Genomic DNA, 16,098 nt, shown 5'->3' with positions numbered 1-16,098 from the left:
CACCAGTGCCAGAAGTTTTCCCCTCAGTGGTATCTGTAGGGAACTGGCTCTGGCGCCCTCTAGAGTGGCGCACATATGCCACGGTATAAGGGGCACTGCCAGCTTCCCTCACCCTCAGTTCGTTCTTGCCAGGAATCTGACAGTGGGGAAGGAGGGCAGGTCATGGAATGGACATGAGCAACATATCTCGAAGAACACCAGTTACGGAAAAGGTAACTGTCTTTTCTTCTTCGAGTGCTTGCTCATGTCCATTCCATTCTAGGTGACTCCCAAGCAGTACCTCGAGAAGCAGGTAGTTCATGGACAGGTAGACTGTTTCACAGCCCTGCCGAACCCAGCGTCATCTCTGGCCTGCTGGATGATGGCATAATGTGTGGTAAACGTGTACACTGAAGACCACGTTGTAGCCCTGCAGATGTCCTGGAGAGAGACATGGGTTAGGAAGGCTGCCAAGGACGCTTGGGCTCTGGTTGAGAGGGTTTTCACAATCGATGGCAGCTGGGCCTGAGTCAGCTCATAGTAGGTACAGATGCAAGAGGTAATCCAGTCTGAGATCCTCTGAGAGCACACAGGAAGGCCTTTCATTCTTTCTGCTGTTCCTATAAAAAGCTGAGTCGATCTGCCGAACAGTTTGGTGTGCTCCAGATAGAAAGCCAGCGCATATCAAATATCCAACACGTGTAGCTGCCTCTCCTCGCTAGAGAAGTGTGGCTTGGGATAGAACACTGGGAGGAAAATGTCCTGGTTGACATGGAAGAAGGACACCACCTGGGGCAGAAAGGCCGGATGGGGCAACATTGGTACCTTGTTTTTGTAAAGGACAATATATGGTGGCTCCGACGTGAAGGCCCTCAGTTCGGAGACTCTCCTCGCTGAGGTAATGGCCACCAGAAAAGCCACCTTCCACGAGAGATGAGAAAGGAAGCAGAAGGCCAAATGCTCAAAGGGAGGGCCAGTGAGCCTCGAGAGGACCAGGCTGAGATCCCATTGAGGAATTGGGTCTCTGATTGGTGGGACGAGCCTTTCCAGGTCCTTCAGAAACCTGATCGTCATGTCATGTGAAAACATCGACCGACCTTGAACATGCTGATATGGCCTACAAGTGGACCTTGATGGAGAAGAAAGTGAGGCCCTGATTCTTCAACTGGCAGGTAATCCAGGATGGATTGGAGAAACAACTGGGTTGGACAGATACCCCGCTCCGCCGCCCAGCAGAAGAATTGCTTCCATTTAGCCAGTTACGTAGCTCTAGTGAGGGCTTCCCACTTTCCGAGAGAATTTGCTGCACCTGACTGGAGCAGGCCCGCTCCTCTGGGTTTAGCCATGCAGCAGACAAGCTGTAAGGTGAAGCGGAGCGAGGTTCTGGTGCAGGAGCTGACCGTGATCCTGGAACAGGAGATCCGGGCAGTGGCCACGGCTAGATCCATGAGCGTGCCGTACCAGTGTTGGTGAGGCCATGCCAGGGCGACCATGATGACATGAGCCTTGTCCCTCTTGATCTTTGACAGAACTCAACCATCCCAGAGTCGGTTACCCCAGGGATCGGTGGGAAAGCATACAGCAGATCCCTCGCCCATGACAGGAGAAACACGTCTGAAAGGGTGCTCTCACCTAGACCCTGCAGTGAGCAGAAATGAAGACATTTCTTGTTCTGTTTGGTGGCAAACAGGTCCACTCGGGGAGCTCACCACCTGTGGAAAATCATCCGGGCAACCTTGGGATGGAGCTCCCACTTGTGATGAGAGCAAAAGGACCTGCTGAGGTGGTCCACCAGTGTGTTAACATTAGGGAGATACGCTGTCTCCATGTGGATTCTGTGCTGGATACGGAAATCCCACAGACGGATGACTTCCTAACAAAGAGCCAATGATCACCCTCCCCCCTGTCTGTTCACACAGAACATGGAGGCCATGTTGTATGTCAGGACTCGCACCACTTGACCCGACAACTGGGGAAGGAAGTCCCTAGCTTGCAGGATGGCCTCAAGCTCTTTGACGTTTATGTGCACCGCACGCTCCTGCAGGGACCAAGTTCCCTGGGTCCACATTGTCTTGAGATGTACCCACCATCCAAGGTCTGAGGCATCCGATATCAGTGAGACCTCGGGCCGAGGATTCGCAAATAGCACTCTGGCCATTACCCCCTTTCGGTTGGACCACCACTTTAGGGAGCGGAGTACACTGCACGGGATCATGACAACCTTGTGCAGGTGATCTCTGGATGGGGAGTAGGCCGTTGCCAGCCACACCTGGAGGGGACACATTTTGAGCCTTGGGTGGCGGACCACATAGGTGCATGCTGCCTTGTGGCCTAGAAGCCTGAGACAGACTCTGGCTGTTGTGATTGGGTGCACGAAGAGGTTGGCAGTTAGCTTTGACATTGAGTCGAACCTGTCCTGTGGTAGAAACGCCCTGGAGTCAGTAGTCTAGCACCACACTGATTAATTCTATCCTATGGACTGGGACTAATGTTGACTTTTGCTCATTTATCAACAGGCCCAGAACTCAGCACGAGTCCTGCAGCACTTTGACATGGTGTAGGACTTGAGATCTGGAGCAGCCCTTGACGAGCAAGTCGTCAAGGTACAGGTAGATCTGGATACCCCGACGTCTGAGGTAAGCGGCCACCACCGACATGAATTTGGTGAACACCCTTGCACTGTTGTAAGGCCAACGGGAAGCACCGTAAACTGGTAGCTAGCAGTCCCCACCAGGAAACAGAGAAAACATGTGTGCACTTGGAATACTGATATATGAAAATAGACGTCCTTCAAATTGAGGGCGGCATACCAGTCTCCCGGATCCAGGAAAAGGATGATGGAGGCCAGGGAGACCATGCGCAACTTCAATTTGTTGAGATATCTTTTGAGGTCCCGCAGGTCCAGATTGGGTGGAGACCACCTTTGACCTTTGGAATGAGAAAATACCAGGAATAGAACCCTTTTTCCCTTCGATGGGCAGGGACTTCCTCCACAACCCCGACTTGCAGAAGGGCCTGTACCTCCTGTCTGAGCAGCTGCTCGTGAGAAGGGTCCCTAAAGAGGGATGGGGAAGAGGGGTGCGAGGGAGGGGTAGAAATAAACTGCAGGGTGTACCCTATTGCACAGTGCTGAGGACCCACCAGTCCGTAGTTATTGCGGCCCAAGCGGGGAGGAAAAAAGAACCACTTAAGCAACTATTTATACACTACGCAGAAGAAAACCACTAGGTGACACAACGCTTGCCGAGGCAAGGAGCAGTGATTATTATGAGACAGACCTCTTGGAAAGCAATATAATACTTCATTTTCCTTTGCCAATGCTCATGTACTACTTTTGTAAATAGATGATAAAAGATCTAGGGCATCATATGAATAGCGACTTATGACAAAGGCTGATTGTCAAAAGTGAAAACTATCCTAGCAAGAATGAGCCCATACTCAGAGGTCTTGGATCCAATACAGAGGACACTAAAAAGGTCAAAACGAGACAGATTAATCCACCATGAGATTTTTTCCAGTGTCCAGTGACACTTCAGTTTTGAAAAGTTTAAAGACAAAAATATAGGACCACATTTTCAGCCAGACTCAACCCAGCCTTCAGTCTTGCACATGCAGTGAAGTATTTGCACGTACAAATGCAAAATTACAAGTACAACATGAGATGCTACTTTCTGAAAATGTGTCCATTTATTTTAAAAAAATTTCTAGGTGAAAACTGTCCAAAAACAAAGTTTTCAAAAGATGACGTGAGCCTCTGCATTCCAGCATAGTTTATATAGAATATTGTTTTATTTACGTTATATCTTGTGAGGCTGAACAAAATGATAAATTTGAGCTCAGAGCCTTTAAAAAAAAAAAAAAAAAAAAGCCACAACATCACCATTTTGCCAGTCTGGCAATGTATAAATACATCATAATATTTCATACACAATTCTATTGGAGCGCATAGGCTCATTTGCCTTTGGCAATGAATCAGCATGTTTTTTCAACCCTGTGCATACATGCTTGAAGCATAGCTGGTGGGCAAAGTGAGAAGACATGTGTTCTTTACATGGTATAAAACACATGCATGTGAGAAACTGTGTGTTCAGTGTCCCATCAATTTTACTTACATTGTGTCAGTGATGTCAAATTCACTCTACAGTGAGGCCAAAAGACACTTTTCATTTCTGGTTCACAAGCCAGGTTTACGAAGTTGGAGCTAAACTTGCTGTCTTTCCTCATATGCGTGGCCTCAATATAAATCAATGGCACTACAGTATTCATGTGAGTAATGCAAGAAGGATTTGATCATGGGATAGTAACTCAGTTCAGAAAAAGTTTCAGATGTTTGAATACTTATTCAAATCCTTGTGAAGGTTTCTTCCAACTTTACTTGTGACTGCCCAAGGTCAGCTTATTTAAACTATGCCACTTACCACAATTAGTGTCTTATCAGATGCGGTTATTGCACAGATTGGATCCCTTGTTCCCTGAAAGCATATAAATGCCACCAGAATACTAGTTTTAATCACCTCGGTAAGAATTCATTGTCAAAGAACAGTAGCAGAGCAACAATACAATTAACTGCAAACTAGAAGACCAAAAGCTGGGAATGGATTTGTGTTTTTGCCACTGAGGAAAGGCAAAATGCATCAGAGATACTCCCTAAAAAGAGATTGGTTCAGATCAATAATTTAAACTTATTTGAAACTACCAGGAAGATTTTCAGTTTACCTGGAATTAATTTACTGACTTTATGAAACACTGTTCTTACTCCAAACATCCCTTAAATAGTATAATAAAAAATTATGAGGGAGGTTCTCCCATGTGTAGTCCTATTTGAAGGATTCATACAAAAATCTTGGTAGGAGGCAATACGGCTGGAAGTAGTATTATCTCCCTGTGATACTATTTCCTGCAACATCCTGAATGAACTTTATTGAATTAAGCTTAACATCTTTGAAGTTCACTGTATTAAAAATGCAAACATTTATGTGCTATTGTGAGACTGTATGGAACTTCTTTACAGGAAGACAAGATTAATGCAATCTCTGGAAGGAAACTCTTGACCAAAGATCCTTGAAATGTATAAAGGGTGAACTAAACATTTTAGGAGCGTGCTTGTTCTAAGCTGAAGCTGCGATGAACTTTTGACCACTAAGGAATCACACTGGGCGGGGGATGGAAGGACTGCATCCTGACAGAACCGTGTTAGGGTTGAGGTTAATTCTAATAAGCTTATTAGTATGCATGTTGGTTCTTTATTGTTTTTAATATGTTTTCGCTGTAATGTTTTTTACCTTAAGAGTAAAGTAGGCTTGCAGAGGAAGTGCTGTGTGATAGCTTATATCTGTAGTAATTACACTTGTTAACCACCTCTGAAGAGAAAGCAAGCAGGCATCCCTGGGCAACCCGCCTGTGCTGGGAATCACAGTGAAAGCAGGGAACTGTGCAGCCTGGAAATATCCCAGTCGGAAGGGAGAGAGATGTGTGTTTCCACCCAGAAAAGCAATGGCTGGGGAGATGGAAGCCGAGAGTGGGTGCCCTTGCTGGGCCACTGAGGGGACATACAGGTGCAGTTGCACTGAACTGTGACACTCTCCCTGGGTTCCCTCCACTGCTACTGAGCAATTGAAGGAAGACCAAGCCAATGGCAGTGAGACTCCCTTCCCCTGTGTTTTGGTATGTCTAAACTGGACACACTTCTTACGTTCATCAACGCTGCATAGATTATAGCCTATGTTTAAATATATGTGGGGTAAGAGGGGAGGCAGGGGATAAGCAGGGCAGCATCCATTTCCACAGAGGAGATCTGAGATTCATAGAGGTGGAAAAGGGCATGTCCTCTAAACTCCATGGCCTCAAGTCCCTCCCACCAAAATCATAATTCCAGGAAGTTCTACAAGGTTTGTTTCTCTGAAATTTTCTTTACACCTTCCCCTTCTCGAGTTTTTCCCCATAGGAGGCAATGACTTGGTCCTTTTATCCTTTGTTTTGGTCACAGAATGCCTAGTTATGAAACTAGTATGAGCTGTTGCTCTAGCTTAACAGTTAGACTGCTCTATTTTCATGCCACACTGAGGTACAGAAAACACACTTAGTTTTAATAACAAAATGTAATGCATTACTTCAGTAGTCAGTATTTGGTTGTGTCACATTACACTGTTTTGTAATATTATTTATGGTGCCCTGAAGGTGCCTTTATTTGTATTTCAGAGTGTCTCATTTACTGTTCATTCAGGATAGTAGTATTGAGCTTCACTACTTACTCCTCTGCCCTGGAAGTAGAGCTTTCCATTCAATGTGCCATGGCAGAAAGGCTCTCAGTGCACCATATTCATTTAATAAATAAAACTATTTCCACAAATCAGATTCTCCAGTCTACTTTAAATTCTCATTAGTGGCTGAACTGTACGTGATATCTCTATGAAGAGAACACTCTCACCGTTTTACAAAATCCAGTGATTTTGCCCTATGAGAAAATAGCAGCATTTCTGTGTTTTATTTGCAAGTCAATAAATAATATTTCTCTTTTATTTAAAACACAGCTACTTTCAATTTAAAATGTTTTAAAATGTGTGTTGCTTTGCTTTAGTAAGAGACAAATCTCAGCTATTTTATTTGTTCATGTCAATTCAAAATTTCATCTGTATTCTATATTTGGTCTACTAAGTAACTTCACCTGTCTTCCTTTATAACTTCTTTTCCCTGCAGTCTAACAAGCCACAGGTGAACTGCTCTGGCAGCTTGCCTATTGTAAATCTACAAGAAAGCAGCTCAGAGGGGATTACCAAGCAGCCACAGGGTTCAGCTGATCTGGGAAGAAACTATCAAGCATCACTCGTAAACAGTGATGCTTATTATGACCCTGAACTATGGGAAATATAGTAGTAATAGTACTAATAATAGCTCCCAAATTTACTGAAGAAATAAGATGACACAATCCCTGATCTGAACAGCCTACAACTGTAGTTTTAGACATGATGAAACAAGTAAGGGTAATAAAAGGTGAAGGAGGGAGAACAGGGATGAGGAAGAACACAAGCACTATACAAAGATCTCAAGGTTATTCAGCATAAGCATGTGTACATCTAGATAGAGCAGTTAAAAGAGCAGCTGGCAAATTTTTGAATTCTTGAGGTCTCATGGGCATCGTGTTTGTTTTCTTTCTTTCTAACTCTCTAGGGCAGGGACCATGCCTTTTCTATGTTCTGTAAAATTCATGGTACTGTATTAACATATGATGATAATAAGCAGTAGAAAGAGAGGAAAAACACACGTGCAGGAGATGGGAATACAAGAAAGTTCAAACAAAATGGCTACACACGTTTTAAAATGTATTAATCTGAACAGAGTAATGCTCACAATTATTAAGTAAGCAATGACAGTATAATATACTGGTTAAAAGGGTCACTTACTTGAATGGCCTTGCTGTAATCAAGCACTCCATCTGCAGCTCCAGAAGGGATATCATCAATGTGATAAATCCTATACAAAAGAGTAGGGTTTCAAAGGAGAAGAGATCAGTTTGGGTGAAAAACAAGTATCTGCAATCTTGAAAAAAAGTGCATCAATTTGGGGAAAGATTAAAAGTAAGCCAGTTTTTAAGCTCTGGCAGTGTCCCTTTAAAAAAGACAAGGTGGGTGAGGTAATATCTTTTAGTCCCTTTAAGTCAATTCAAAGCAGAGTTATTATTATTGTTCTACATACAGTACCAAAGATTAACATGGAAATGTGGGAAAAGAGGATGCTGTGGAGACAATGATAGTATCTATGTGGAAGGAGGATGGAGTGCAGTGAAGAAAAAAAAAATCACACCAAGGTTGGGAGGAAGAATAGTGAAGCTATTGCCAATGATGGAGACAGAAGCAGGAAGGAAACATTTTGGAAGAAAGATGAGGAGTGTAGCTTTTGACATGTTGAGTTTGGCAGGCCAGACAGGAGTAAAGGTGAAAGATACAGTCTGAGATGTGAGTTTGTTTACAGTGAGACAGGTCAGGGAAGAGGCGAAACGTAACTGTTGATAGTGGGGGGGGGGGGCACAATTTAAAGGTTTGGAGGGTGGCATGTAACCGCCTCATGCGTCACCTCTGGATCTAGAGCAGAGATTTTCAAAGTGTGGGGCTTGCACCCCTGGAGGAGACACAGAGGAACATTCGGGGGGTGGGGCAAACAGCAATGCCAAGCAGCGTGGGCCGGGGGCACCAGGCTGTTGTTAATGAAAGGTGGGGCAAGCCCCACTGCTGTGAGAGGGGAGCAGTTTCCCACGGGGCAGAACTCCTGCTATAGGAGTGGGAGAGCAACCTCTGCCTTGGAAACATGCCCAAGGCATGGTGGTCTGCAAAGCAGGCAGCAGGAAATGCTGGGACTCCAGCAGCAGGGAAGGAGAAGCAGCCCCATGTAGCAGGGCTGGGGGACGGGAGAAAGACTCAGCCCACATCCAGTCACCCCACTGCTTCCTCCCTCCCCATGCTGCACAGATCCATGGTGAGTGCCGCTGCCAGGGGGAGCCGCTGCTTCCTCACTGCTGGGCATCCCGAGGCCTTGCCCACTCTCACTGCTCTGTGGAGCAGAGTCTGCAGTGGCCCCTCTGGATGGGTCCCCTCAGAACATTTAGCTGTTGGCAGAAAACTGGGGGGGGGAGGGGTGTCACATGACCCTCCCCCATGCGTTGCCTCTGGGTCAGGGGTAGAGAGGTAGCTGTGGATGTCATCAACAGGGAAACAGTCATGGGAGTGGATAAGCTTGCCTAGGCATAGTGTGTATAAAGAAGAAAAGAAGCCAAAGACAGAGCTCAGAGTGGGAGAGGACAAAGGAGCCACCAAAGGAGACATTGAACAGGAGGTCACAGAGGCAGGAGGAGACTGTGAAAATGCTCTAACCAAAAGTAGTTCTGGATAATGACTATGCATTTGTTTAAAAACTATTCTTGTTCATTTACTTAGATAGGTTTATGAGTCAGCAAACTGAAGTCATAAAAATGATGAGAGGAGAGGAGTTGATATTTCCAGGAAGGCTCTCTTAACAATCATGTTGTGCTAAAGCAAAAAAATACAAAAACTGAGACAAACCTCTCTCTGCCTTCTTTTCTAGTCCGTGCTACCTGATTAATTTCCATTGCTGTGAGCTTCTTGGCAACACGGTATTGCCAGATATAAAATGCTTCTTTTGAAGCTGCTATCACATGGGTTTTGGTCATTGTAACAAATAATGGTCCTGTAATACAACCCAAACAGTAATACAATTAGAATGGCAAATTAAAACATGGACCAAATTCATCAAATGGAAACAAGTGAAATTTTGCTCAAGTGGACAGAATTGCATCTCTAGTCCAATGGAAAAAATAGCTAAAGAATATATTTCATTCATTACTGAGTTACTTCACTGTAGCTGTACATACACAGGCAAAAGAAGTGTGTTTTTCAATCACGTGAGCTCAATCAAGTTAGCTTAAATCAACTGAATCTCCCCTACCACTTCTTAATACCTGTGCACACACAGTTTAACACATAAAATCTTGCACTCAGGGACACTCAGGAAAGCTAATCCAAATGAATTTTTAAAGTGGATTAGGTAAACCTCATTAAACCTCTGTGAGGACACACTTATTGTGTGTCTTTAATTCAGTTTAGTTTAGTTTAATTCACTTTGGAAATGTATTAAATTGTATTACAGTCACTTTAATTCTGAAAAAGAGTGTCCACGGAGGAGTTTAATGTGGTTCGACTAACTGAATGGATGAACTATCAAGCTACAGATCAGTAAGGAGATTCTAGGGACATCAAGCAAAGCTCTAATGATGTGTATGCAATAAAATCAATATTCTCATCTTGATTTAGGATTAACTATTTGTATTATATATTCAACCCTACCTATTTTTATATATATAAGTCAAGAAAACATTTGAAGTCGCAAATAGCATTGCCCAAAGAAGATAAAGCACTATGCAGGATTCCTTGACTGCAACTAGGTGAAAACAATTAGAATTTTGAGCAAAACACAAACTTGAAAGTGCTGTACGTATGACAGTCTTGTCTTAATTAATTATGAAAGGGCCAAATCCTGAAATCCTCCTTCATTAATGTGGACTTTATGATTTGACCTGAGGAAAATATACATTTTGTCTTACTTTAAAATTTACAACCAACAGGACTTTAAATGGAAATTAAAAGGAACAGCCACAAGGGTGAAATGCTTGCAAACTGCATGGAGACTATTTAAAAATATCATAACAGAGGCTCAAACTAAATGTATACCCCAAATTAAAAACAAATAAACAGTAAGAGGACCAAAAAAGCCACCCTGGATAAGCAGCAGAGTAAGAGAGGTGGTTAGAGGCAAAAAGGCATCCTTTAAAAACTGGAAGTCAAGTCCTAGTGAGGAAAATAGAAAGGAGCATAAACACTGGCAAATCAAGTGTAAAAATATAATAAGGCAGGCCAAGAAAGAATTTGAACAGCATCTAGCTAAATACACAACAATTAACAGCAAAATTGTTTTTAAGTAAATCATAAACAGGAAGCCAGCCAAACAGTCAGAGGGGCCACAGGATAATTGACTGCTAAAAGGAAAACTCATGGAAGATAAGACCACTGCGAAGAAGGCAAATTAATTCTTTGTATCGGTCTTCACTGCAGAGGATATAGGAGAGATCCCCATAGCCAAGCCAAATGAGAAATCAAATTCAAGAAATTCCACATCTCAGGCTAGAAACGAAAGGTTCATTCACACAGGTAACATAGTGAGAACTCAAAATCTGATTCTTTGGCATTACATTATTCCAAATTCTTCTACTGCATAACACTCATGCATAACTCTGGAGGGAGCTACAAGCCTTTCACAAGCAGAAACAATATTAAAGCAGACAGATGGGTAAAGAATGGCTGAATGAGTTTTCACCTTTCTGAGTCTGAGGGGGATTAGACAAGGTAGCTCCTGGCTGTACAGTATTGTAGAAGCGTAAATGTAGGCTGAGGAAGCCAGCTGCTAATACTTAGGGGTATCTGAACAATATTTTTAAAATATACTGTTTAAATATATTTTATGTAACTGTTTATATTTTATGTATTCATTTACATGTCTATTTCTCTACCTACATCTGAAGATCCAGCTTCACCAGATTCACTCATACTATTCACTGAACTCTAATCACAGGGGATTGAGTTCATTCTATTCTTCTAATTAGTGCACAGCTATAAATCTCACAACAATCTGAATGCTTTCATCCTTTACAAATAAAATAGTGACCAAATTTTTCTGACTTCTGAGGAAGTAAAAGTATCTTTCATTGCAAATCAGAAGTTTTAAATTTAGAACACACTAAATAGTGTCAAACACATCATCCCACAAATTCAGATAACTGCATTTGTTGCCCCATTAATTTCAGGACCCAGCTCAAAATTGCCCTCCATGAACTTCCTCCAGTCTCTCTCTCTTCTCTCCCTCAGCATCTTAATCACTGCACCTTCACCTACTCATCTCATCACTATTCACATGAGGACCTTCTCTTCCAAACATTGTGCAATCTTAAAGCAGCCTTCTGTTATTCCTCCACCTCATCAACTCTTCCTCTCATTTCAAAACACAAGTAAAAACACAGTCTTCTCTTACCTACCCTTCTTCAACAACAAATAATTTCTTCTTCTGCCACTAACTCCCTAATTGTATTACTTAGCTCTGTGAAAAAATCTGGGATACAGTTTATGTGAAACATGTTATATAAAAAACAAACAAACGAAAAGGCAGTTGTTCAGTGCAGTATTGAATATCAGTAAGATTGAGATGGGCAGGGATTGAACTGGGCCAGGATATTGCCACATGGCACACGGGCACGCCTCCTATGCCATCATGTTCTTCGGAGTCAAACCCTTGAAAATGTGAACTGTTGCAGCAATGCTTGCCTGAGTTTGCACAAAGCCTGAAATAATATCTTTGAGAGACTGGAGCTACCCCACTCATCTCAATGGGTGTTAACACTGATGCCAGTGATGATGAGGGGTCTACTTAAATAGAGAAATCACACAATTTTTGAAGGTTGATCACGGTATAAATAGCAAATTTCACAGATCTGTTACATAGGGAATGCAAAGAAGCCTTTTCCAAATTACTTGAACTTTCTTTTATAATTCAGGCCTGACTGGACCCATGGCAGTATACTCAGTTCAGTGGAGTTCCTTCTTTTTTTAATGACTGAGAATTTAAGAATGGGATTTTGTCTTTTCTTTCTTATGTGCAATTGTAAAGAGGTCTGTAAAAGACAGACTGAGGACAGAAACACTGAAACCCAATCTTCAGCTTTTGTCTATCTGGATTTTAAACTGTGACTTAAATTGAAACAGAGAGTCCATACAAAACAACTTCTATATTAAACAGAAGGTTACAGTTGCATGGATAGGCACTCAAAAGTCAGAAAATGCAAACTGAAAGGTTGCAGGAAGAGATGAAGATATACATGCAAATTTAACTTTGGTTCCTTGCAACTCAAGTGCTTAACTGCGTAACCTCCATGTCCATCAGTGTAGGTATGTGATATGGAATTTCTTAGCCCTTTTAAAAAAAGGACGGAAAAGATAAAAAACACAAAAGTGGGATTCACTCTCCTGGATTCTGAAGCACTGCTGCTTGCAATAACTGTGAATAGTGCATCAAAATTACATAATCAGGAACTAATTGGCTGGACGGATGTTGGAGTTGGCAGATGTGATTGCAGAGCCATTGGCCATTATCTTTGAAAACTCATGGCAATCGGGAGAAGTCCCGGACGACTGGAAAAAGGCTAATGTAGTGCCCATCTTTAAAAAAGGGAAGAAGGATCCTGGGAACCACAGGCCAGTCAGCCTCACCTCAGTCCCTGGAAAAATCATGAAGCAGGTCCTCTAGGAATCAATTCTGAAGCACTTAGAGGAGAGGAAAGTGATCAGGAACAATCAGCATGGATTCACCAAGGGCAAGTCATGCCTGACTAATCTAATTGCCATCTATGACGAAATAACTGGCTCTACGGATGAGGGGAAAGCAGTGGACATGTTGTTCCTTGACTTTAGCAAAGCTTTTGACACGGTCTCCCACAGTATTCTTGCCAGCAAGTTAAAGAAGTATGGGCTGGATGAATGGAATATAAGGTGGATAGAAAGATGGCTAGATTGTCGGGCTCAACAGGTAGTGATCAATGGCTCCATGTCTAGTTGGTCTCCGGTATCACGTGGAGTGCCCCAAAGGTTGGTCCTCGGGCCGGTTTTGTTCAATATCTTCATAAATGATCTGGAGGATGGTGTGGATTGCACCTTCAGCAAGTTTGCAGATGACACTAAACTGGGAGGAGAGGTAGATACGCTGGAGGGTAGGGATAGGATAGAGAGGGACCTAGACAAATTAGAGGATTGGACCAAAAGAAATCTGATGAGGTTCAACAAGGACAAGTGCAGAGTTCTGCACTTAGGACGGAAGAATCCCATGCACCGCTACAGACTAGGGACCGAATGGTTAGGCAGCAGTTCTGCAGAAAAGGATGTAGGGGTTACAGTGGACGAGAAGATCGATATGAATCAACAGTGTGCCCTTGTTGCCAAGAAAGCCCATGGCATTTTGGGATGTATAAGTAGGGGCATTGCCAGCAGATCGAGGAACATGGTCATTCCCCTCTATTTGACATTGGTGAGGCCTCATCTGGAGTACTGTATCCAGTTTTGGGCCCCACACTACAAGAAGGATGTGGAAAAATTGGAAAGAGTCCAGCGGAGGGCAACAAAAATGATTAGGAGACAGGAACACATGACTTATGAGGAGAGGCTGAGGGAACTGGGATTGTTTAGTCTGCGGAAGAGAAGAATGAGGGGGAATTTGATAGCTGCTTTCAACTACCTGAAAGGGGGTTCCAAAGAGGACAGATCTAGACTGTTCTCAGTGGTAGCAGATGACAGAACAAGGAGTAATGGTCTCAAGTTGCAGTGGGGGAGGTTTAGGTTGGATATTAGGAAAAATTTGTTCACTAGGAGGGTGGTGAAACACTGGAATGCATTACCCAGGGAGGTGGTGGAATCTCCTTCCTTAGAAGTTTTTAAGGTCAGGCTTGACAAAGCTCTGGCTGGGATGATTTAGTTGGGGATTGGCCCTGCTTTGAGCAGGGGGTTGGACAAGATGACCTCCTGAGGTCCCTTCCAACCCTGATATTCTATGATTCTATGACAATATCAGAATATTCTACTTCATTTATTTGGGAGTCAAACACCCTTTAAAGAGGGATGAATTTCATTTTAATTATGATCTATGGACTTGGGCATAAATTTAGGAATACCTTATCAATCCACAGCTAATCTCTTAGTGCCATCAATGTGAAGTTCACAAAATAGTAGAATAGGACCTTTATGTAGTAACTGAACTTTTAGGTATCAGTATTACATGTTAAGTTATGTTCAGCAGCATTAAGTGAGAAAATAAGCTTGCCTTTAGGATCACAACTATTTCTGGACCTTGCTTTTCTTCCTTTCCCATCTTCTTTTCTCTCTATTCTTCCTCCTTCCCTGTCTTTGTGTTCCTCCTATGGGCTTAACTACCATCCCTACCCCTATTTCACCTAATAAAATAGTCCACTATTAAATATTTAGTTTTGGAATTAATACCTCAAATAAGATTAATGGGAGCAACGTTCATGATTCTTAAAGTCATTGTTTCAGACTCTCTGAAGACAACAATGCACTGATTTACAATCACAAAGTTCTTTTCACAACCAGGAGGGCTAGAAGTTAAGTTTTTGTTTAAAAATTAAGCCTAGATTCTGCAGAATCTGAAGATGCGGTTTCCAAAAATACAACAAGCAGACTGGGAATCTGACACCAGAGTCTCAAGAGGTGCACAGAAAGACCCCTACTCTCCTGAGAATCTTCTGAGTAAGGCTGCAAGTCCGTCACGGAGGTCACAAATTCCGTGACTTTCCGTGACTGGCCCAGGCTGCCTGACCCAGGCAGCCCTTGGGCCAGCAGAAGCAGTTTGGGTGTGTGGGAGGGGGCTCAGGGCTAAGGGCAGGAGGCTGGGAGGTGTAGGGAGGCACTTACCTCGGGATGTGGGGGCTCCCCAGCTCCCAGGCTGCAGCTCCTAGGCGGAGGAGGAGCCAGGGGGCTCCGCATGCTGCCCGCGCCCACAGGCCCTGCCGTGGCAGCTCCCAATGTCTGCAGTTCCCGGGCAACGGGAGCTGCACAGCCGGTGCTTGTGGCAGAAGCAGTGCATGGAGCCCCCTCGCCCCTCCGCCACCTAGGAGCCAGGGACACATGGAGCCGGGTAGGGAGCCCCTGCCAGCCCCGCCAACCCTCAGCACCAGTGGGGGGTCCCAGGCCGTGTGTCATGGCCCGGCCCCACCCCCAGCACCAGCGGGAGTCCTGGACCACACACCGCTGCCCGGCCTGCCCCCAGCACCAGTGGGGGTCCCAGGCCATGTGCCGCTGCCTGCTCCCACAGCACCAGCGGGAGTCCCGGGCCAGAGCGCCCACAGCCCCCCCGCCCAAGTTTTAGTTAGGGGTATATAGTAAAAGTCATGGACAGGTTATGGGCCGTGAATTTGTATTGACTTTTACTAAAAATACCTGTGATTAAAACGTAGCCTTACTATGAGCAACTCAAACTCATTAACCCCTCCCAGTTTTAGGGCAATCTGTTTCAATATGCTTTCACTATCTAACTAAATTAGCTATGTACGCTTAAAGAGCAAATCCTTCTTTAACTCTGCACTTAATGAGCTCATAAAAAGTAAAGTGCCACACATGCTCAGTAAGCTATTTTAAAAACTTCATAACATGGTGAAATTACAACTAATGTTCTCGTGAATAAATAAGGCACTTTGCCTTTACTTTACTACTGCCAAATTTCAACTTCCAGCCATTGTGGCTGCAGAGCTGCTAAAGAGTTACTATATATATATATTTAATACAGAGATATATTTTGTACTCTCATATTCAAAAATTACTGAATATTTTTGCTCAAACTTTTTTTGAACAATCATTTTGGGGCAAAGAGCAAGCATGGGAAAACATCTCCTGAAAAATGAAAGTTCCTCAAGATACGAACAACTGAAAACAGGCATTTAGAATGTCACTGCCACATTTCAGTAACAACGATTGAATGCTGAATTGGACAACAGGGCCTTAC

At 43.6% G+C, this 16,098-nt stretch overlaps 1 protein-coding gene across 6 annotated transcripts in view; it reads right to left on the bottom strand.

The window, feature by feature from the left end:
- WDR35 (WD repeat domain 35) overlaps positions 1–16,098 on the bottom strand; it is a 79,595-nt gene that overhangs the window by 23,475 nt on the left and 40,022 nt on the right. For 5 of the 6 annotated variants that reach the window (XM_073335942.1, XM_073335947.1, XM_073335943.1 and 2 more), the window contains 3 exons: positions 9,033–9,177; positions 7,380–7,449; positions 4,398–4,451 (listed from right to left, as the gene is read on the bottom strand). In XM_073335942.1, the coding sequence (XP_073192043.1) occupies positions 4,398–4,451; positions 7,380–7,449; positions 9,033–9,177 (269 nt within the window). The remainder of the gene's footprint in view (positions 1–4,397; positions 4,452–7,379; positions 7,450–9,032; positions 9,178–16,098) is intronic. The other variant, XM_073335944.1, reaches the window with a different exon arrangement.

This window comes from Lepidochelys kempii, chromosome 3, assembly GCF_965140265.1.
Source record: "Lepidochelys kempii isolate rLepKem1 chromosome 3, rLepKem1.hap2, whole genome shotgun sequence".
NCBI lineage: Eukaryota > Metazoa > Chordata > Testudines > Cheloniidae > Lepidochelys > Lepidochelys kempii.
The sequence above is the reverse complement of the archived record's forward strand: the minus strand, read 5'-3'. Positions and strand labels throughout refer to the sequence as shown.